This window comes from Molossus molossus, unplaced genomic scaffold, assembly GCF_014108415.1.
Source record: "Molossus molossus isolate mMolMol1 unplaced genomic scaffold, mMolMol1.p scaffold_m16_p_7, whole genome shotgun sequence".
In the NCBI taxonomy this organism is placed as follows: Eukaryota; Metazoa; Chordata; class Mammalia; order Chiroptera; family Molossidae; genus Molossus; species Molossus molossus.
Window position 1 is genome coordinate 62,325,022 of NW_023425401.1, and position 24,882 is coordinate 62,349,903.

The following is a 24,882-nucleotide window of genomic DNA, read 5'->3' on the forward strand; positions in this document are numbered from 1 at the left end:
AAATGAAATCTCCTTGGAGAAGGGCTCAAGATCCGTAAGCATGTTCAAAGATAATGTGTACAAATGAAAATAGAGAACACTCCATAGTACTTCAGAAAAACAAACACAACAATTTTTAATTAATTCTAATTTCTAGCATTCTTACTTTGCTTCAGGATTCTTGAGAGATTAAGTTTTGCTGCTCTAAGTAAGCATTTAGTAGAGAGCCCAGCAGGAACAGCCAGACTTTTAGGGACATTGGAGCCTTTCTCTAGAGAAGTGAAGTAAGCCAATAGTGAAGTAAAATATCTATGGTACATTAAGAATGCATAAAAAGGACATTATTTAAATTTATCTGAAATGTTTTCTATTTTTCTCCCCTTTTTCATGTGATAGTGGATAAATGGCAGGCAAAAAGCGAGAAATCCAGTTACAGGTGTGCATGACATCAACAATTCTTTACTTGGTGCATTGGCATTTGAGGACTTTTTACAGTGCCTTCTGTTTTGCAGGCAGTCATCAATAATCAAAGCCTATGGGATGAGATGTTGCAGAACAAAGGCCTCACAGGTACTGGGGCCCCCCCATAGTCCAGTCACCTGGAGTTTGGTCCAGGGCACCTCATGGCACCCTAGCAGAGCCTGGCTTCCTGCTTCCAGCATAAAGCCCTGCAATGTCTTTGCCCTTGCCCCTCCCCCAGCACAGGGATAAGTTGCTATTCCAGAATCTTTGACTCTGTTCTTTCATAAATATCATCATCTTCTAGTGATCGATGTTTACCAAGCCTGGTGTGGACCTTGCAAAGCAATGCAAACTTTATTCAGAAAATTGAAAACTGAGCTGAATGAAGATGAAATTCTGCATTTTGTTGTAGTAAGGATTTAATTTCCATTAAACTATTGTTTTCTTGTCACTTTCAGTGTTGAAATGTTATCTTTAAAGATTGTCTTAATTTAAACAACTTGTCAACTCTTCAAGATGGACAGGGTTTACTTGGTAGTTTTACCATAGGTTGAGTTCTACCTGATCTGGGAACAAATGTGATTTTTATCCCACTCCTATAATGTTGAGGTTATTGATGTTGGCTGTGCTAATTAGAAAAGTATAAAAATGGATATGTCTATTGATCTGTTTCTTTTCACCTGACCTTATACAGTGTGTCTCTTAGAATAAGAGATGCAAGTGCTGTTAACTGGATAGTTTAGGGAAGGATTCTGGGCATTTACCAGGTAGCAATTTTCCAACGGTAGTGATTTCCCTCATTTATTTGCCACTCAAATATGACAAAGGATAAAATGTTACGGCCAAACTCATTGAATCTCATGGTATTGATTATTCATGTTAACCACATTAAGTTATTAACTGCTTATAGCACCCTGACAATGAGTCAAACTTGCAACCTGGGTATGTGCCCTGACTGGGAACCAAGTCCACGACCCTTCTGTGCACAGGATGATACTCCAACCAACTGAGCCACACAGGCCAGGATAGGCACTGCAGTATTTTAAAAGGCAACATTCCATAACAACCTGCTTTACTCTGGAGAGTCAGAACCTTCTGAATGGGGCTGGAATGTCATTCTAAATTTTATCCTTGGCAGGGAGGAAAACCTAATTTCCAAGAACAGAGAATGGGGCTTAAAGGGGAGTGCCACATGCAATAGAAAATCGGTTGGTATAAGAAGTTAAAAGACAGTATCAGTAGGATCTAACAGCTGGCAAATGGATCACAGACAATCATGCATCATCAGAAAATTCTTACGAATCCTGGCAGCTGTCTGGTTGTGGCAGGAGTGCAAATTCATGGGCTAGGGACCATCAGGACATTCCAATGTCTAAAAGGAAATTAGAGGTCAGTGGGGAGAAGCTGACAACAGGGCAGGCCCTCTTGCCCATCTGTCAGGTTAGCTGGAAGGGAACTTGAGCAGAGGAAAGTGAGGCAAGAAGTCCTTAGGCAATGAGATAGTGTAACTTGGTGTTTCCAGATGATCTAGAGTCATTATATCCTTCCTAGTTTGTTGAATCTGAGTAGGAACAAAGCTGGGATATAAGCGGGGTGGGGATGGTAATAGGGTCAGCTGAGTGGGTGTGGAAGAAAAATTTGACCATATATGTTAGGCTCCCTATCTAAGCAAAGTTCAGAGCTGTGTGAGGATACCAGCCTGAGGTTTATGATTGTCCACTGAGCAGTACCTGAACCAGATGGAACTCCTCAGCCTACTCAGGAGGCATCAGTTCTATGACTATGTCTGTCCCCCTGGGCAGTGCTACTAGTCTTTCCAAAATATGTTCTATCTATAATAATAGCAGCATCTGTTGAATTTAACCAAAAAATGTGTGTTGCCCTTGAATGATTTCTTTTCTATTATGTTTGAGTGCACTCAACAATAGTATATTCACATAGATTGATGCTGTTTTTATGATATGACCTGCACCTAAGGGTTAAAAAAAAATGAATTCTTAGTTTCCAAACCTCCATTGTAAGCAATGGAGGGGCGTCCTCTGCTGGATATTTTGCTTTCCGCAGTTAGCCAGGGAAAGGGAACCTTTCTGAACTTGTCAATTTAAATCCCAAATTAAAACCTATGAAATTGATTACCTTTTGAAATCATCCTAATTTGAACAGTCACTATAAAATTTTTTTTATGTTCTATTTTAAAAGACTTGAATACTTGTAGTAACATTTTACCCATACATAGAAAAATTCAGTAAATATTTATTGTAATTCTTTTATATTATTATATGCTTTAATTATTAGTGCTTTATTATGATGTAAACATTGTAATATGATACCTAATTACTTTTGTAGATAATCTTTGACCTATGTTCTTTAATATTATAGATTACTTTCTTTCAGCCCCTTTCATTCTTTTGGAAGGTAGCAGTGAACATTTGCAAGTCAGGTTGAGGCCAAATGATGCAGGGCTTGACTGGCTAGTGTTTGCAGCTTGATCCTTAAAACAACTATAACATACTAAAAAATATTGAGTAAATGTAAAAATAAAAATTATATGTGTATGTGTGTTTTTTGTACATAGTGTATCTAATGACTATATATAGTTTCCTTTATTATCATGTGAAATGTTAACTTTTTTTCCAGGCTGAAGCTAACAGCATTGCGACTTTGCAGCCATTTAGAGACAATTGTGAGCCTATTTTTCTTTTTAGTGTTGTAAGTATAATGTTTATTGTTTCAAATGTATTACCAGATTCCAATTTATAGTAAAAGAGCAAGTAGCATTGCAAAATTACCACAAAACTATTTTTTAAAATTATCTTTATTGTTGAGAGTATTACAGATATCCCCACCAATTTTCTCCCATTGCCACCCTCCAACCAGATCCCATCCTTCTCCAGGCCTTGGCCACCCTATTGTCTGTGTCCATGGGCACTGCATGTATGCATATAAGTTCTTTGGTTGATCTCCCCCCCCCCACCACCACTACCACACACACACACTCCCCTATTCCCTCTGAGATTTGTCAGTCTGTTCCATGCCTCTGGTTCTATTTTATTCATGAGTTTATTTTGTTCATTAGATTCTACATATAAGTGAGATCATGTGATACTTATCTTTCTCTGACTGGCTTGTTTCACTTAGCATAATAATCTCCAGGGCCCTGCATACTATCTCAAAGGCAATAGATCATTCCCCTTTACAGCTGCATAGTATTCTGTTGTGCAAATGTACCACAGCTTTTTTATCCACTCATCTACCAATGGGCACTTAAACTGTTTTCCAGATTTTAGTTATTGCAAATAATGCTGCTGTGAACACAGGGGTGCCTATATTATTTATGGTTGGTGTTTTAGGATCCTTAGAATATATTCCTAGAAATGGTATCACTGGGTCAAATGGCAGTTCCATTTTTAATATTTTGAGGAAACTGCATACTGTTTTCCATAGTGGCTGCATCAGTCTGCATCTCCCCACCAGCACTAGGATTTCTCCACATGCTCACCAGAACTTGTTTATTGATTTATTGATGGTAGCCATTCTAACAGGTGTGGCAATTTGTATGTCCTCTTTGGAGAAGTGCCTATTCAGGTCCTCTGCCCATTTTTTAAATTGGATTGTTTGTCTTCCTTCTGTTGAATTGTATGAGTACTTTATATATTTTGGAAATGAATCTCTTATCAGATGTATCATTAGTAAATACATTCTCCCATACAGTGGGTTCCCTTTTCTTTTAGACTCTGGTTTCTTTTGCTGTGTGGAAGCTTTTTAGTTTGATGTCTTACCATTTGTTTATATTTTCCTTTGTTTTTCTTGCCCTAGGCAACGTATCAGTGAAAATTCTTCTACATGTGATGTCTGAGATTTTGCTGCCTACATTTTCTTCTACGATTTTTATGATTTCACAACTTACATTTAAGTCTCTTGTCTGTTTTGAGTTTTTGTTGTGTATGGTGTAAGTTGGTGGTCTAGTTTGAATTTTATGTATGTACCTGTCCAACTTCCTCCACACCATTTATTGAAGAGACTATCTTCACTTCATTGTATACTCTTGCCTCCTTTGTCAAATATTAATTGAGCACAATGGCTTGGGTCGATTTCTGAGTTCTCTGTTCTGTTCCATTGATCTATATGCCTGTCCTTGTGCCAGTACCAGGCTGTTTTAATTTTACAGTGGCTTTGAAGTATAACTTTATATCTAGCGTTTTGATCTCTCCTACTTTGTTCTTTTTTCTGAAAATTGCTGCAGCTATTCAGGATATATTTTGGTTCTATATACATTTTTGGAGTATTTGTTTTAGATCTGTGAAATATGTCATTTGTATTTTAATAGAGATTACATGAAATCTATAGATTGCTTTTGGTAGTATGGACATTTTAACAATGTTAATTCTTCCAATCCATGAATACAGTATTTCTTCCACTTGTTCATATCTTCTTCTCTCTTTTTTCAATGTCCTGTAGTTTTCCAAGTATAGGTCTTTTACCTCTTCAGTTAAGTTTATTCTTAGGTATCTTATTTTTTTGTTATTGTTGCAAGGATAAAAGGAATTGTGTTTTAGTTTCCCTTTCAGAGAGATCATTATTGGTGTATAAAAACGCTATAGATTTGTGGATGTTAATTTTGTATTTTGCTACTTTGCCAAATTCATTCATCAACTCTTGTAGTTTTTTGGTGGATTCTATAGGGTTTTCTATGTACAATATCTTGTCATCTGTGAATAATGACAGTCTTATTTCCTCCTTTCCAATTTGGATGACTTTTATTTTTTATTATTTCTGATCACTATGGCTAGGACTTCCAGTACTATGTTGAATATGGATGGTGAATATGGATCCCTGATCTTGTTCCTGTTCTTAAGGAAAACACTATTAGTCTTTTTTCCCATTGAGTACAGTTGGGTTAGGTTTGTCATATATGGCCTTTATTATTTTGAGATATGATCTCTCTATTTCCACTTTGTTGAGAGTTTTTATCATAAATGGTTGCTGGATTTTATCAAATGCTTTTCTGCATCTATTGATATGATCATGTGATTTTTAGCCTTCATTTTGTTGATGTGGTATATCTCATTTACTGATTTGCAAATATTGTACCAGCCTTGCATCCCTGGAATAATTTCCATTTGGTCATGGTATTTTTAATGTATGATATTTTTAATATAATAATAATATGATATTTTAATGCATTGCTGGATCCTATTTGCTAATATATTGTTGAGGATTTTAGCATCTTGTTTATCAGGATTATTGGCCTGTAATTTTCTTTCATTGTAGTGTCTTTATCTGGTCATGGGATTAGGATAATGCTGGCCTGGTAAAAAGCGCTTGGAAGTCTTCCTTCCTCTTGAATTTTTTAAAATAGTTTGAGGAGAATAGGTGTTAATTCTTTGAATGTTTGATAAAATTCCCCTGTGGAGCCATCTGGTTCAGGACATTTGTTAGCTATGAATTTTTTGCTTACTGCTTCATTTTCATTAGTTGTTATTTTGTCTGCTCAGGATTTCTGATTCTTCCTGATTGAATTTTGGAAGATTGTATGTTTCTAGGAATTTGTCCATTTCTCCCAGGTTGTCTAATTTGTTTGCATATAGTTGTTCATAGTATTTTCTTATAATCCTTTGTATTTCTGTGGTGTCAGCTGTTACTTACCCTTTTCATTTCTGATTTTATTTATTTGGCTCCTCTGTCTTTGTTTCTTGGTGAGTCTTGCTAATGGTTCGTCTATCTTGTTTATCTTTATAAACAAACCAGCTTTTGGTTTCATTGATCTTTTTTTTTTTTTTGGCCTCTGTCATTTATTTCCACTCTGGTTTTTATTATTTCCTTTCTTCTACTTACTCTGGTTTCTGTTGTTGTTCTCTTTCTAATTCTTTTAGTAGTAGGGTTAGATAGTTTATTAGAGATTTTTTTGTTTGTTTGTTTCTTAAGGTAGGCCAGTAATACTGGATTGCTTTTGCTGTGTCCCATAGATTTTGGGTTGTTGTGTGTTCATTTTCACTTGTTTCCAAAAATTGTTTGATTTCTTCCTTTATTTCATTGTTAACTGATTTATTATTTAATAACATGCTATTTAGCCTCAAGGTGTTTAAATATTTTTGAGTGCTTTTATTGTAGTTGATATCTAGTTTCATGCCATTATGATCCAAGAAGATGCTTGATATGATTTCAATCTTCTAGAACTTGTAGAGACTTATATTGTGTCCTAACATGTGATCTATATTTTAGAATGTTTCATGTACACTTGAGAAGAATATATATTCTGAAGCTGTGGGGTGAAATGTTTTGTAAATGCCAGTTAAATCCCTCTTATCTAGTATGTCATTTAAGGTCACTGTTTCCCTGTTGATTTTTTTGTCTGGAAGATTTATTCAATGATGTCAGGGAGGTGTTAAAATCCCCTACTAAAACTGTATTTCCAAGAGCTTTTTTATATTTAGGTACTAATGTATTAGGTGCATATATATTTACCAGGGTTATGTCATCTTGTTGAATAGATTCTTTTATATTATGTAGTGGCTTTCTTTGTCTCTTGTTATGATCTTTGCTTTGAAGTCTATTTTGTCAGATATAAGTATTGCTACCCCTCCTTTTTTTGTTTCCATTTTCATGGAAAACATTTTTTCCATCTCTTCACTTTTATCCTGTGTGGATCTCTTGTAGACAGCATATACATGCGTCATGTTTTTTTATCCATTCAGCTACCCTATGTCTTTTGATTGGAACCTTTAATTAATTTACATTTAAGGTTATTATTAATAGATACTTATTGCCATTTTTATTCTTTTTTTTTTTTTCCCTCACCTGAGGACATTTTTCCATTTTTTGTTCATGTAGAGTGGGAGGGAGAGAGAGGAAGAGAGAGAGAGAAACATCGACATGAAAGGGACACATCAAGTGGCTGCCACCCGCACCACCAACTAGGGCCGGGGACAAACAGCAACTGAAGTACCTGCCCTTAGCGGGAACTGAACCCAGGTCTCTCTGGACCACAGAATGATGCTCTAACCACTGAGCAAAGCAGCCAGGGCACCATTTTTATTCTTTATGTCTATGTCCCCACTCTGTCTCTATTTCTTCTTTTTACAGCAGTCCCTTTAACATTTCTTGAATTGATTGTTTTGTGGCAATAAATTCCTTTAGCCTTTTTTTTCCCCTTTTTGTCTGGGAAGCTCTTTATTTCACCTTCAATTTTGAGTGATAGTCTTGCTGGATAGTAGTCTTGGTTTTAGATCCTTGCTTTTTATTAGTTTAAATACTTCATGACTTCATGCAATTTCCTTCTGGCCTGTAGTGTTGAGAAATCAGCTGACAGCCTTATTGACGCTCCCTTGTAGGTCACTAACTCTCTCTCTTGCTGCCCTTATGATTCTCTCTTTGTCTTTAATGTTTGCCATTTTAATTATGATGGGTCTTGGAGTGAGTCTCTTTGGGTTCATCTTTATTGGTATCCTCTGTGCTTCCTGAACTTGTGTGGCTTTTTCTTTCATTAGGATAGGGAAATTTTCTGTCATTATTTCTTCCAACAGTTTCACTATCCCTTGCTTACTTTCTTCTCTCTCTGGTACCCCTACGATGTGGATGTTGTTCTGTTTCATATTGTGCCAAAGTTTTCTTAAATTATCTTTATGCTTTTTAAGTACTTTTTTTTCTTTTTGATGCTCTGATTGAGTTGTTTTCTTTTTTTACCTTGTCTTCTAATTCACTTATTTGATCCCCTTCTTCATCAAGCCTGCTTTTAATTTCTTCCATCTTATTCTTGATGTTTGATATAGTATTCTTTATATCTGCCTGATTCTTATTTATAAATTTTATGTCTTTTTTTTTTATGCTGCTGTAGCTTCCATTAAGTTTCTTGTAGGTCCCAGCAATTTCCTTGTAGGTCCCAGTAGTTTCTTGTAGTTTTCACTAAGTTCCTTGAACATCTTTATAACTATTACTCTGAAATCTGTGTCTGATAACTTGCTTACTTCTATCTCATTTAGGTCTTTTTCTGGCAATTCCTCCCTTTCTTTAATTTGGGTGTTGTTTCTTTGTCTCTTCATTTTAGTTGTCTGTTTGTGTTTGTATCTATATGTTAGATATACCTGCTATGACTCCCAGTATTTGTTGGGTAGGCTTTTGTAGTAAATGTCCTGTGTGACTCAGTGGCATGGTTTTCTTGTACTACTGAGCTGTATGCTCTAGGTGTGACCCATTTGTGGGTTATTTGGGCTTTTTGCTTGTAATTGGATCTTGACTATTGTTGTCCCATTTGTGGATGGTTTCTCTTCTCAGGCTGACTAACTGTAAAGCTCGTCATGTAAGCTGTTGTACAGGTACTGACAGGGAAAAACAAAACAAGTAGGAAACAAGCAGGAACATACAAAATATTCTGACAACAGCAAAAACAACCACAAAAAAAGATAATTATGAAAGACAAAAGAGACAATGAATTATAAACAAAATAGAAAGAGAGAAAAAGATAATATTGCTAATAGTAAAATAAAAAATAAAGAGGATACTGGAAGAGCAAAGAGACATAAAAAGGATTCTGAAAGGAAAGAAGGGAGAGCAAAAAATAAGAGTACAGAGTAGGAAAAGCAAAAAGGATAAAAAAAATAGACAAGGTGATGGAAAGAAAGAAAAAAACGGTTATGTTAGGGTAAACAGAAAATAAAGGTAAAGCAAAAGAAAAATGGAAAATAAAAAGGGAAAAAAGGTAGAGTAAGAAAAAGAAGGAGGCTAATAGAGATATGAATGAAACAAGAGAGAAAAGAGCAACAATCTTAACAACAACAGCAATGATAATTCAAAGCAATAAAGCAGAAACAATATAGAAAATATTGAAAGAAGAACAACAACAAAAAAAACAAAAACATCAAAAAATTTTGTGTAAGCCAGCCAAGTGAAGTTTGGGCAGTTAAAATATCTGAGGCTCACTGTTTTGCATAATGATTTCAGGCCTCCTGGGAGGTACTTTTATGTCAGCCAATATCAAGAGCTGTCCAAGTTTGACTCTCAGCATACTGTTGTAGTTGTGGTCAGTCTGAGGCTCTCTGAGGACCTCCCCCACCTTTCAGCTACTCTGCCTGCCCCCTGAGGTTTCCTGGTCTTCCTCCAGTGTTTTCCAAAGAGAGTCTTTAGAGTGGAGCCAGGCTAGTATAGCTAGGGTTAGTAGCCCTCCTACTTAGAGATTCCGCCATCAGGCACTCAATGAGGGTAAATTAATCTCTGATTCAAAGCCAAACTCCCCAATTTCTACCTTATCCTCCAACTCTAGTTCCCACTAAGGTGGACTGGTATAGGTTTAGGTTGGATACAGCCTGCCACCTTCTCTTCAAGAGAAGTTTCAGTGGAATTGATCAAAAGAGTCTCTGCTGAGCTTGTTGCCTGCCCAGCCCACAGGAGGAGAGCTAAGCATTTCCTCCTGGTCCCAGACAATAGCCTTTAAGGGTCTTACCCTTTGAATGTCCTCCTCTGAACTGTTCTCCCTACCCCCACTGAACTGCGCATTAGTGGGGGTATCCAGGACTTCAGAGAGATGATCCACAACCTTTCCTGGGGTTGGTGTCCCCAATCTGGAGAAGGGGTAGAAGAGCTCCACCATGCATTCCCAGGGCTGGCTGGCTGAACTCACAGGATGCCCAGATCAGCCTCCCCACAATGCAGTCACAAAGCCCAGTTCTGTCTATGCAACACAAAGTCTTATGGGAAGATGCTCTGGGATGCTGTCCAGAAATAAAAAGAAACAAGCAATCCCCTTGCTTTGCAAGGACCCAGGGCCCCCAACCCATAGTTTTAAGCAGTAGGGGTTACAAAGTCAGCCTCATGCAATACTTTGTTCTCTCCACACAGCTGATCCCAGTAGAGTCAGGGCCAAGAGTGCCAGCTCCACTTGTGCTCCCAACTTTTCTCAGTGTGAACTGAACCCCCTGCCCCCATCTGCCCTGCCACCAGCACCCCAGGATGGATCAGTCTGTGTGCTCCACAGGTGGGGGGAGGGGTCCCAGTCCCACTCTGGAGGTGGGAGAGCATTTTCCCTTTCCCCATACCACACAGCACAGTCACCATGTGTGGCTCTGTTTGAGAGTGAAACCACAAAACTGCTATAGAGCTCATTGTTAGCTTATTCAAACAGTCCCAAAGTGGCCCTTTGTATTGGTCAGCATTCTTAGCTAACAATAAATCCATTCCAGCAAGTTTCATCAGGAAAGCCTTTTTCAAGGGAAATTAGAAAGCTCACAGAATTGTTGGAAAGTTCTTCTTAGTGGGAAATAGTCATTAGAATGTCAGGTTTCACTTAAACCTTTCTCAACTGGATCCTTCTCATTGGCTGTTGAATAGGATTAAGTCTTTCCAATTAAAATAGAATACTTCTTTTCATATGATCCTCTTCAGCTTCCACCCATCTCTCTCTTAGTTCACAGCTAAATTTCTCAGAATAATTTTTATAGTGATTTTTACTCCATTTCTTCTATCCAATTAACTTCACACGCATTCAATGTATCTAACTTATGATTATTCCACCAGATTTGCTGTTGCTAATGTATCCAATTACCAGCCTAGTGCTAAATATAACAAATACTTTTAAGTCTTCGTGATACTTTACCTCTCAAATATATTGAATAGAGTGACCATATCTATCTTTTTGAAACATTTGCTTCTTTTGATTTTTGTTACTTGGTTTTTCTTTTGCCTTCTTAGATGCTACCCACCCTCCATCTCTTTTGCAAATTTATCCTTCTTTATTCACCTGTTAGATATTGACTTTATCATGTCATATACTTTACTTAGAAAATCTCCTTCACACAGTTTCACTTGTCACTTCGGATATATCAATAACTTAAGTTTACATCTTCAGCTAAATCCTATGCTTTGAGCTCCAGACTTATGTATCTGACAGGTGCCTTGACATTTCCTCTTGGTTGCCTCAAAGGCATCTCACAATGAACTGACCCAATCCTCCCTCCCTCAAGAAAACATGGTTTTCTAGTGTTGCCTCTTTTGGTGTATAACATCTTAATTTATCCAGTTTCTCAAGTCATTACAGAAAAGTTATTCTAGCAACTTCTCTTTGCGTCATACCTAATCAACACCAGATCAATTTTACCACCCAGGTTTTCCTCATACTCATCTGTTTATCTCCATTCTTTTCATCTCATTACCACTGACCAAGACAGAGCAATCATCTCTCTCATCTTCACCTTTAGAATAGCTTCTAATTTGTATTTTTCCTGCTCCCCCTCTAATCCTTTCTCCACATGTAGGTGAAATGATCTTAAAAAATAATAATTTTGTTCATGATCATTGCCTCTATTTAAATATTCTGAAAGCTTCCCAGTGCAGTTAGGATAAAAATTGCATCCTTCCATGATCACAAGGCTCTATGTGATCTGGCTTCCTCCTGGATGTGGGCTTCATCTCAGATCAGGCATCCCTCACTTTCTTGACTGGTCTTCTCATTTGCCATATTCTCTGCTGGCCTTCAGAGCCTTGCATCTTTATTCCCTTTGCCTAGAATGCTCTTTTTCTCCTTTTTGCCTAGTTATCTCTTACCCATTCTTCATACTTTAAACCAAGAATCACTTCCTGTTATAGAAAGATACCTTCTATGATCAACTTCTATGATCAGGATCCAATTCTTACATATGCTCTAAGTTCTTTGCTCCTCTCTTGATGGTACCTGTCATGGTTGGTATTTCACATACGTTTGTGGGTGTTTTTTTTGTTTGTTTGATAATTTAACTAGTTCAGGTATTAATAGGTCAGACTATTATGTCATACTATCATGCCTATTACAGTGCTAGTAAACAGGCATTTAGTAAATGTGCTCTGAAATACAGGAAAGGGCTACATAATGTCAAAGATAATTGGGGATGGAAATAATAATTGGTAGGCCTATACAGAACTGTTGAAATGTAATGCAGGGATGACCTATCTTTGGTTTGAAGTAGAACTCAAAGAGCTGGGTTTATCAAATCAAGATATATTTTCACATCATGATACCTTATTTTAAAATGACTAATACAGCCCTGATTGGTTTTGCTCAGTGGTTAAAGTGTTAGCCTGTGGACCAATGAGTCATGGGTTTGATTCTGGTCAAGGGCACGTACCTGGGTTGTGGTTCATCCCTGACCCTGGTTGGGGTCGTGCGGGAGGCAACCAGTTGATGTGTCTCTCTTATATAGATATTTTCTCACCCTTCCTCCTTCCCACTCTATCTGAAGATAAATAGAAAAATATCCTTAGTGAGGATTAAAAAAATAATAATAAAATAAAATGGCTAATACAATTGCTAAGAAAGGATTGGTGAAGGTGTGGGTCAGAGTGGGGTTACTTAGTTTAACTGAAGTGTTAATTTTTGACTTACCTTGAAAATAAAAGTATCCTTCATGCTTTCTTTTCCTGTATAGAATGGCAAAATTGTCACAAAGATTGAAGGTGCAAATGCACCACTTGTTAATCAAAAAATTATTAACTTGATCAATGAGGAAAGAAAAATTGCAGCAGGTGAAATGGTTCGCCCTCAGGTAATACTTTAGACTACTGACTATTTTGCTTAACATGCATTACATCTTTTTTGTTGATTTTTAAAAGCATTTTTCCTAATTTTATAACCATCTAGGTGTCTAAATGTTGCAAAGTTTCTGGGGCATATTTTGGCAATATGAATCAAAGACCTTAAAAAACACATCTATCCTTTCAGCAATTACACCACGAATAATTTTTTTCTAAAAAGATGAGAGAAATTTAGAAAAGAATGTTTATTGCAGTGTTGTCTGTTTTAAAAATTTAGAATTAGGCAATGGAGAAGATGGTAGCAGTGTAGGTGTATCTTGCTCTTGAAACTTTTTCCCAAAACCAAACTGGAAATAAAACTAAATTGGGGACATTCACTCTGAATTATCAACTGAAGACTAGCTGAATAAATTTTTTTAAAAAGGAAGGGAAGAAACTACCTTGAGACTGGTAGGAAGAGCGAGGTCGCAAGAAGGGCTGGTCCTGCTCGCACAGGCAACAAGGCTGAGGGTGTGGAGGAATATCTCTGTTGCAGAGGGCTTCCCCCTGAGAGGAGGAAGGCCTAGAACCCAAGTTTTGTTCCTCAGCTCAGAGCACAGAGCCAGGAACAGCCACATACATAGCATCCAGGAGTGAAGGGTGACGGAGCTTCTAATGAAAGACAGTGACTTCTATCTGTCAAGGAGAGGTGGAGACTGCAGTACACAAATCCTACCTCCCCCCCCCCCACTTTTTATGGGCCAATGCACAGGATTTTTGTTCAGTTACCCTCAGCTTTGGTGGGGGGAGGGCAGTGCAGCCTGGAATCACCTGAGGAAAGTCTGGGGTGGGACGAATTGGGGAGAGACATGGGAGAGTGGCTGCCAGTATCCCTGTGCTCAGTCATCCCCACTGGTATCATCACAGTCATATTTTCTGAGACATGAGCCCCTCCCAGTAGCAGCATCCTGGGGAAAGACAGTTACCTGAGATACAGAGCTCATCCCCCTCTCTAGAATCCTGTTTGCCCCACACTGCATCTTTTTTATTATTTTATTTATTTATTTATTCATTCATTTATTTTTGTTACAGCTGTTTCTCCTTTTTTCCCCATTGATACCCTTCTCCTCATCCCCCCCACCCTGTCCCTAGCTTTGTTGTTCATGTCCATCAGTTATGCATACATATATATAAGTTCTGTGGCTTATCTCTTCACTCACCCTTACCCCCTCTGCCGAGGATTGTCAGTTTATACCCTACTTTCACGTCTCTGGGTCTACCCAATTCCTCAGACTGTTATGTTCATTATATTCCACAAATAAGTGAGATCATGTGATATTTGTCCTTCTCTGCTTGACTTGTTTCACTTAGAATAGAACTCTCCAGGTCCCTCTATGTCGTCTCAAAGAATAAGAGGTCTTTCTTTCTTATAGCTGCATAGTACTCCATTGTGTATATGTACCACAGCTTTTTTATCCATTTGTCTACTGATGGACACTTGGGCTGTTTTCAGATCTTAGTTTTTATAAATAGTGCTGCTATGAACTTAGGGGTACATATATTCTTTCTGATTGGTGTTTCAGACTTCTTAGGGTTTATTCCTAGAAATGGGATCACTGGGTCAAATGGCAGTTCAATTTTTAATTTTCTGAGTTAACACCATATTGTTTTCCATAGTGGCTCCACCAGCAGTGTACTAGAGTCCCCTTTTCTCCACACCCTCGCCAACACTTGTTGTTTGATGATTTGTTGATAGCAACCATTCTGACCGGTGTGAGGTGATACCTCATTGTTGTTTTAATTTGCATCTCTCTGATGATTAGTGATGTTGAGCATTTCTTCATATGTCTTTTAGCCATTTGTATGTCCTGTTTGAAGAGGTGTCTATTTAGTTCCTCTGCCCATTTTTTAATTGGGTTCCTTGTCTTTCTTTTGTTGAGTTATATGAGTACTCCATGTGTTTTGGAAATTAACCTCCTATCTGATGTATCATTGACAATGATGCTCTCCCAAAGAGTGGGTTGACTTTCCATTTTGATGGTTGTTTCTTTTGCTCCGCAGAAGCTTTTGAGTTTGATGTAGTTCCATGTGTTGATTTTCTCCTTTGTTTCTGTTGCCTTAGGTGATGTATCTGTGAAAATTCTGCTGCGTATGATGTCTGATATTTTGTTGCCTACATTTTTTTCTAGGATTTTTACGGCTTCATGAGTCACATTTAAGTTTTTATTTATTTTGAGTTTATTCTTGTGTATGGTGTTAGTTTATGGTCTAGTTTTATTTTTTATGCATGTAGCTGTCCGACTTTTCTGACACCATTTGTTAAAGAGGCTGTCTTTACTCTATTGTATGCTCTTGCCACCTTTGTCAAAATATTAATTGAGCATAGTGTCTTGGGTCCATTTCTAGGTTCTCTGTTCTGTTCCACTGGTCTATATTCCTGTTCTTGTGCCAGTACCAGGCTGTTTTGATTATAGTAGCTTTGTAGTATAATCTGATGTCCGGTATTGTGACCCTACCCAATTTGTTCTTCTTTTTCAAGATTGCTGTGGCTATTCAAGGTTGTTTTTGGTTTCATATGAACGTTTGAAGTATTTGTTCTTGTTCTGTGAAGTATGTCAGTATTTTGATGGGGACTGCATTAAATCTATAGATTGCTTTGGGTAATATGGACATTTTAATGATGTTAAACTCTTCCAATCCATGAACAAAATATGTGTTTCTACTTTTTATTATCTTCCTCTATTTTTTTTTTCAATGTCCAGTGACTTTCTGCAAGTAGGTCCTTTACTTCTTTGATTAAGTTTATTCCTAGGACCCTGAACAGTTTGGCTTAGCAGTTGGAGCATTGGCCCGCGGTCCAGAGAGATGCAAGTTCGGTTTCCACTGGGGGTGCCTACCTCGGTTGTGGTTTGTCCTTGGCCCTGGTTGGGTTGTGCGGGTGGCGGCCACTTGATGTGTCCTTTTCACATCGATGTTTCTCTCTCTCTCTCCCTCCCACTCTTTCTGAACAAAAAATGAAAGAGGTGTTCTCGGGTGAGGATTAAAAAAAAAAAGTTTATTCATAGGTATCTTAATTTTTTTGCCACAATGGTAAATGGGATTGTTTTTTTAGTTTCTCTTTCTGTGAGTTCATCATTGGTGTATAAGACTGCTGTTGATTTTTTGATGTAAATTTTGTATCGTTACTTTGCCAAATTTATTTTTTAAGTCTAGTAAATTTTTGATGGAGTCTTTGGGGTTTTGTACGTATAGTATCATATCATCTGCGAATAATGACATTTTCACTTCCTCCTTTCCAATTTGGATCCCTTTTATTTTTTCTTCATGTTTGATTGCTGTGGCTAAGACTTCAAGTACTATGTTAAATATGAGTGGCAAAAGTGGGCATCCCTGTCTTGTTCCTGTTCTTAAGGGAAATGCTTTTAATTTTTGCCCATTGAGTATGCTGTTGGCTATAAGTTTTTCATATATGGCCTTTATTATGTCGAGATATGATCCTTCTGTTCCCAGATTGCTGACCATTTTTATCAGAAATAGGTGCTGGATTTTGTTGAATGCTTTTTCAGCGTCTATTGATATGATCATATGGCTTTTATCTTTCATTTTATTTATGTGGTGTATCACATTTATTGATTTGGGAATATTGTACTAGCCTTGCATGTCTGGGATGAATCCCACTTGGTCATGGTGAATAATTTTTTTGATGTATTGCTGGATCCAATTTGCTAGTATTTTGTTAAGGATTTTGGCATCTATGTTCATCAGGGATATTGGCCTGTAATTTTCTTTCTTTGTAATGTCTTTTTCTGGTTTTGGAATTAGAATTATGCTGGCTTCATAAAACGAGTTTGGAAGTCTTCCTTCTTCTTGCAGTTTTGAAAAATAGTTTGAGGATAATGGGTGTTAGTTCCTTTTGAATGTTCAGTAAAACTTCCCCATGAAGCTGTCTAGGCCTGGGTTTTTGTTTGCTGCCACCTTGCATCTTGACCCTCACTGAGGAGGCAGCAGCAGAGACCAAGTCAGTGGGTCTGGGCAGACTCCAGGGGAGTATTAGTAACTCTTTTTGGGGCACAGACATTCCTCCTACCTTTCCAGGAAACTGGTTGGTGCTTCCTACTTATGGGAGAGCTGACAGAAACTTCCAACTTCTAGCGGACCCCACCTGCCTGCCTATGAGGGGCTCCACCCTGCCAAGGTCAGAGAAATAGTCTAGGACAGACTCAGATGTGGAGATCTGAGGTGGGGAAGACACCCTTCATATTCCCTGAAGTCTGAATGGCACCTACCCTTCTCAAGAGTTTCAGAGGTCCTATCATCATGATTCTGCCAATAGCCCTTTCAGAAACAACCTTTTCAGTGACTAAGTCTGATAGCTGGCCAGAAGATGGTAGGCGAAGTGGTTACCAAAGTGCCATGGGATGTTGTTGACCCCAGGCTGCTTAAAAAGTCAGACTTGGAACACAGCTTGGTCCCTCCTATGCACAACAAAACCCAGCAGATGCAGCAACAAACTGTGATTTGCATGAAGCTTTGATCAGGTTGCTGAGAGCCAGTTGTGTATAGCTTCTGACATTGGCTGGCACCAAAGTACCTCCCAGGAGGCCTGGAACTGGCGCGCAAAACTGTTAGACTCAGACAACATAAGAGCAGGATCCAAAAGGAGATCCCAGCAGACATTAAACTATGCCAAGATGGACTCCACCTTTGTTCTTTTTTTCTTATTTTTTTATTGCTTTATTCTTCTTCTCATTTTTTTCATATTTTTATCTTTCTATTTCCCTTTCTTACTCTGTTTTCTTTCCCTTTTTCCTTTTCTCATTTTTCTTCTATCTTCTTTTTCCTTTTCATATTTTTCTTTTTTTTTTTTTTACCACTTTTCTTTTATAATTCTTTCTTATATTTTCTTTCCCTTCATTTTCTTTTCTCTTTTCTTTCCCCCTTTCCTTCTCATATTTTGTTCCTTTTCTTTTATTATTCTTGTTCTCATTTCTCTTTCCTAAATTTTTTTTCTTTTGTGATTGTTTTTGTTGTCGTTTTGGGGTTCTTTTGTATTGCTTTGTTTATTCTGTCAGCACCTGTACAACAGTTTGCACAATATGGTCAAGGCTGAGCTTCACAGCTATCCAGCTTGATAGAAGATTCCAACCATGCAAGGGATAAAGACAATCAAAGCTCCATTACAGCAGAAGAGCCCAAATTGCTCACACAAGGGGCATTTCTAGAACATCTAGCTAAGGAGACTGCACTATTGTGTCCCATAGGAAACTTAATGAAAAAGGACACCCCACAAAGACTGAGAATCATGGCAGTTCTATCTAATACAACAAAATAAAGACAAAAAGACAGCTAAAATGGGGAGAGAAAAAAACAATCTGAAATAAAAAAAAGGAGGAATCTCTAGAAAAAGAGCTAAATGAATGGAAGCAAGCAATTTATCAGACATAGAGTTTAAAATAATGGTTATAATAATTCTCAAGGAACTCATAACTACAGGGAACTTAGTGGAAACTACATTAGCATTATAAAGAAGTAGAAAGCATGAATAAAAAACAGTCAGAAATAAGGAATACCACATCTGAGATTAATAATACAATGGAAGGAATTAAAAGTAGACTGGATGAAGCAGAGGATTTAATTTGTGATTTGGAAGAAAAGGTAGAAAAAATAATCAGAGCAAATTAAAGAAAAAATAATTTTAAAAAAATGAGGATAGTTTAAGGGAAATTTAGTAGGACAATATGAAATCTTACAATATCCACATCATAGGGGTACCAGAAAGAAAAAAATGAGCAAGGGATAAAAACCTGTTTGAAGAAATTATGGCAGAAAACTTCTCTAACCTGGTAAAGGAAAAGGTCACAAGTTCAGGAAGCACATACAGTCCCAATCAAGATGAATTAAAAGATACCCACACCAAGACATATCATAATTAAAATGGCAAAGTTTAAAGACAGAAAGAGAATCTTAAAGGCAGAAAGTGAGGGTTAGTGGCCTACAAGAGAGTTTCCATAAAGTTGACAGTTGACTTAAACAATTAAACTACAACAAAAAACCTACAGACCATAAGAGATTTACATGAAGTAATACAATGCAAGGACCTGAAACCAAGACTACTCTATTCAGCAAGGCTATCATTTAAAATGGAAGATGAAATAAAGAGCTGCTCAGACAAAAAAAATGGGGGGGGGGAGGGCTAAGGAGTTTGTTGCTACCATACTAACATTGCAAGAAATGTTAAAAGGACTGCTTTAAGAAGAAAAAATAAAGACACAGAGAGAAACATAAGTATAAAGAAAAATATGGCAATAAATAAGTGCCTATCAATAATAAATTTAAATGTAAAGAATTAAATGCTCCAATCAAAAGACAGGGTACCTGCATAGATAAGAAAACATGACCCATATGTGTACTATCTAGGAGACATCCATCTCAGAAATAAAAGATTCACAAAGACTGAAAGTGAAGGGATGGAAAATATATTCCATGCAAATGGAAATTTTAAAAAATTGGGGTAGCAATTCACATATCTGAAAAAATAGAATTAAAACCAAGGTCATATTTTCCTTTGTTTCTGTTGCCTTAGGTGATGTATGAGTGAAAATTCTGCTCCGTATGATGTCCGAAATTTTGTTGCCTACATTTTCTTCTAGAATTTTTATGGATTCACGGGTCACATTTAAGTCTTTTATCCATTTTGAGTTTATTTTTGTGTATGGTGTAAGTTGATGGTCTAGTTTCATTTTTTTGCATGTAGCTGTCCAATTTTCCCAACACCATTTATTAAATAGGCTGTCTTTACTCCACTGTATGCTCTTGTCACCTTTGTCAAATATTGAGTATAATGCCTTGGGTGCATTTCTGGGTTTTCAGTTCTGCTCCACTGGTCTATATGCCTGTTCTTGTACCAGTACCAGGCTGTTTTGATTACAGTCGCTTTGTAGTATAACCTAATATCTGGTATTGTGATCCCACCTACTTTGTCCTTCTTTTTCAAAATTGCTGTGGCTATTTGAGGACTTTTTTTGGTTCCATATGAACTTTTGAAGTATTTGTTCTAGTTCTGTGAAATATGTCGTTGGTATTTTGATGGGGATTGCATTGAATCTATAGATTGCTTTGGGTAGTATGGACATTTTAATGATGTTAATTCTTCCAATCCATGAACAGGGTATGTGCTTCCACTTTTTTATATCTTCCTCTATTCATTTTTTCAATGTCCTGTAGTTTTCTGCAAATAGGTCCTTTACTTCTTTGGTTAAGTTTATTCCTAGGTATTTAATTTTTTTGACGCAATGGTAAATGGGATTGTTTTTTCAGTTTCTCTTTCTGTGAGTTCATCATTGGTGTACAAGAATGCTGTCGATTTCTTGACGTTAATTTTGTATCCTGCTACTTTGCCAAATTCATTTATTAAGTCTAGTAGATTTTTGATGGGGTCTTTAGGGTTTTCTATGTATAATATCATGTCATCTGCAAATAATGAGTTTCACTTCCTCCTTTCCAATTTGGATCCCTTTTATTTTTTCCTCATGTCTGATTGCTGTGGCTAAGACTTCCAGTACAATGTTAAATAAGAGTGGCGAAAGTGGACATCCTTGTTTTGTTCCTGTTCTTAATGGAAATGTTTTTAGTTTCTGCCCATTGAGTATGATGTTGGCTGTAGGTCTTTCATATATGGCCTTTATTATGTTGAGATATGATCCCTCTATTCCCACATTGCTGAGCGTTTTTATCAGAAATGGATGCTGGATTTTGTTGAATGCTTTTTCAACATCTATTGATATGATCAAATGGGACTACATCAAACTAAAAAGCTTCTGCAAAGCAAAAGAAACAATCATCAAAATGGAAAGGCAACACACTGTATGGGAGAACATTGCCAATGATGTATCAGATAAGGGGTTAATTTCCAATATATATAGTGCTCATACAACTCCGCAAAAGGAAGACAAAGAACCCAATTAAAAAATGGGCAAAGGAGCTGAATAGACACCTCTCCAAACAGGACATACAAATGGCCAAGAGACATATAAAGAAATGCTCAATATCACTAATCATCAGAGAGATGCAAATTAAAACAACAATGAGGTGTCACCTCACACCTGTCAGAATGGTTGCTATCATCAAATCATCAAGCAACAAGTGTTGGCGAGGGTGTGGAGAAAAGGGGACTTTAATACACTGCTGGTGGAAATGCAGACTGGTGCAGCCACTATGGAAAACAATATGGTGTTACCTCAAAAAATTAAAAATTGAACTGCCATTTGACCCAGTGATCCCACTTCTAGCAATATACCCTAAGAAGCCTGAAATACCAATCAGGAAGAATATATGTACCCCCATGTTCATAGAAGCACTATTTACAATAGCTAAGATCTGGAAACAGCCCAAGTGTCCATCAGTAGACGAATGGATTGAAAAGCTGTGGTACATATACACAATGGAGTACTATGCAGCGGTAAGAAAGAAAGATCTCTTGTCCTTTGAGACGACATGGAGGGACCTGGAAAGTATTATCCTAAGTGAAATAAGCCAAGCAGAAAAAGACAAATACCACATGATCTCACTTATATATGGAATATAATGAACATAACAGTCAGGAATACGGTAGACCCAGAAACATGGAAGTAGGCCACAGACTGACATCTCTCAGAAGAGGGGGTGGGGGGGGGTAGGAAGAGATAAACCACAGAACTTATATGCATGTATGCATGACCGACCAATGGACATGGACAACTAAGCCGGGGATGGGGTGGGGGTGGGGTGAGAGGTGGGTGCTAATGGGGTAAAAAAGGAGAAATATCTGTAACAAAAAAATAAATAAAAAATTAAAAAAAACAAACAAAAACAAAGATCATAAAAAGAGACAAAGAAGGTGACTACATACTATTAAAAGAATCAATCCAACAAAAAGACATAACCCTTGTAAACATATATGCATCCAAATACAGGTGCACCTGAGAATATAAAAACACTCTTGGTGGACTTTAAGGGAGAGATTGGCAGCAATACAGTCATAGTAGAGGACTTTTACACTCCACCACCTTAACTGGATAGCTATACCAATAAAGCAATCAATAAGGAAACAACAACCTTAAATGGCACACAGGATCAGACCAATTTAACTGATATTTATAGAACATTTCCTCCCAAAGTAGCGGAATATATATGCTTCTCAGGTGCACATGAAACATTTTCAAAGATAGACCACATGTTAAGACACAAAATGTCTTAACAAATTCCAGAAAATTGAAATCATATTAAGTAACTCCTCAGATCACAAAGGCATATAACTAGAAATCAAATATATATATAAAAAAACAACTTAAAAACACTCAAATCTGTGGAGGCTAAATAGAACATTATTAAACAATGAATGGATTACCAAGGGGATCAAGAAAAAAAATAAAAACTATCCTGGAACTAAATGAAAATGAACACACAACATCCCCAAATTTATGGGACCCAGTGAAAGCAGTTCTAAAAAGGAGTTCATAACATTACAAGAAGCCAAAAAAAAAAAAAAAAAAAATCAAATAAGCAATCTAACTCTATAACTAAAAATACTAGCAAAAGAACAAGAAAATTCTGGAGTAAGCAGAAGAAAGAAAATAAATATCAGAGCAGAAATAAATGATATATAGTCAAAAAAAAAAAAAAAAAAAAAAACCAATACAAAGATCAATGAAACCAAGAGTTGGTTCTTTGAAAAGGTAAACAAGGTTGATGAACTTTTATCCAGACTCACCAAGAAACAAAGAGAGTGGACCCATATAAATAATATCAGAAATGAAACAGGTGAAGTAGCAACAGACATTCCAGAAATACAAAGGATTTTAAGAAAACACTATGAACAACTGTGTGCCAACAAATTGGACAAACTGTGCAACAAAGACAAATTCCTAGAAACATACAATCTTCCAATACTTAGGAAGAACAAGGAAATCTAAATAGACCAATAATAACTAATAAAATTAATCAGGAATAAAAATAAAAAACAAACAAACAAACAAAAAACTTGCAATAAACATAAGGACTGGATGGATTCACAAGTGAATTTACCAAACATTCAAAGAAGAAATAACAACTATTCTTTTCAAACTATTGAAAAAATTCAACAGGAGGGAAGACTTTCAATCTCTTTTTATGAGTCCAGCATTATCCTAATTTAAAAAAAAAAGATAAAAACACTAAGGAGAAAGAAAATTATAGGCCAATATCCCTAATGAACATAGATGCTAAAATGCTCAACAATATATTAGCAAACTGGATCCCACAATACATTAAAAAGATTATATACCATGACCAAGTGGGATATATTCCAGGGATGCAATGTGGCTACAATATTGGAAAATCAATAAATGTGATAATCACATAAACAGAATGAAAAGTAAAAACCACATGATTATATCAATAGATGTAGAAAAGCATTTGATAAAGCCCAGAACCCATTTTTGATAAAAACTCTCAGCAAGGTGGGAATAGAGGGGTCACACCTTAACATAATAAAGGCAATATATGACAAACCTACAGTCCACATCACATTCAAAGCGAAAAACTAAACGTGTTTCCCTTAAGATCAGGAACAAGACAGGGAGGTCTGCTTTCAAAACTCAGTTGTGAAGGTCCTCCATAGGAACAAGGGTTCCCATCTCACACCAGGTCCCCAGCTCAGAGTTCCAGTGCCAGGAAGAGGAGTCCCTATAACTTCTGGCTGTATAAACCAAGAGGAATGGAGGCTGAGGGAGGCTGAGACTTTTGGAGCCCCAGGCAGTTCCTCTTCAAGGGCCCACACATGGACTTACTTGGACTTCCTCCCTCCAGGCTCCAGCATGGAATGGGCAGCTTGAAAGACACCAGAGACATATGGGGAAGAACTGAGTTGTTTGGCATTGGTTGGAAATCTGGAGGGGCAGTTCTCTACTGGACGGACATGCTGGCAGAGGCCGTTGTTCCTTTGGTGAGCCATTTTCCCACAGAGCCATATTTGAGATTCCAGTGACCTGGCTCACACTGTTTGCCCCACCTTGGTGATTCCCCGAGACCCTGCCCCATCTAAATTTTGGGTCCAACCAAGCTGTTTCCAGTGACTTTACCATAGGATTGGCATGACTTGGCTCCTGCTTCAGATTTTCCTAAATTCTCTTGAACAAGCAGCATCTGGCCCCAGCAAGCCCCATACCTCTCACTAAGTGCCCCCATGTCTGGCACTAGAATCAGCCCAGCCTTGGTTCACAGCTTGGTGTTGCCTGGGCATCTGAAAGTCCAACACAAGAAGCAGCAACCTGCAGATTTCTCAAAAAAAAATTGTTTTCATTATTAATTTTAGAGAGGGAAAAAGGGACAGGGAGAAAGAGATAGGAACATCGATGAGAGAGAACATTGATTGGCTGCTTCCTGCATGCCCCTCACTGGGGATCGAGCCCACAACCTTGGCTTGTGCCCTGACTGGGAATCAAACCAGTGACCTCTTGCTGTAGGAATTGACGCTCAACTACTGAACCACACCAACCAGGCTGCAAGTCTCTTTGTAGCTTATGCCTGGTGGTCCCAGTAGAACACAGGCAGTGGCTGACCTTGCCCAACATCTAGCACACCCAATGAACAGCTTCAGACCATGTCAAAGCACTACCACCCAACCACCTCCATAAATGACACACTCAAAGAGTGGACTCACTGGGTACTGGAGCCCTGTTGAAGTAAGCCTTGCACTGTGTGGTGGGCCCCTGTACAGCTGATCCTCCAAGGTGGTCAGAGGTCAGTGGTCAGTGGGCACAGTCAGTCCTTGAACCTGATTGGCCTGAGTAAATCCCTCCCATTGACATGCCAACAGCAACCAAGACTCAATTACAATGGAAGGGTGTACAGTCTACATGAGGAGTTCACCTTGAGGCCTCAGCTGGGGTGATCAAGGAGGCTGTGCCACTGAACCCTGCAGGATACCTACTAAAATAGGCTGCCCTACCA

At 37.7% G+C, this 24,882-nt stretch overlaps 1 protein-coding gene across 1 annotated transcript in view; it reads left to right on the plus strand.

The window, feature by feature from the left end:
* Nucleotides 1–382: 382 nt before the first annotated feature.
* NME8 (NME/NM23 family member 8) overlaps nt 383–24,882 on the plus strand; it is a 75,572-nt gene continuing 51,072 nt past the window's right edge. Inside the window, exons 1-5 of the mRNA XM_036246318.1 lie at nt 383–415; nt 492–549; nt 746–852; nt 3,079–3,150; nt 12,831–12,947. Coding sequence (XP_036102211.1) covers nt 383–415; nt 492–549; nt 746–852; nt 3,079–3,150; nt 12,831–12,947 — 387 coding nt within the window. The remainder of the gene's footprint in view (nt 416–491; nt 550–745; nt 853–3,078; nt 3,151–12,830; nt 12,948–24,882) is intronic.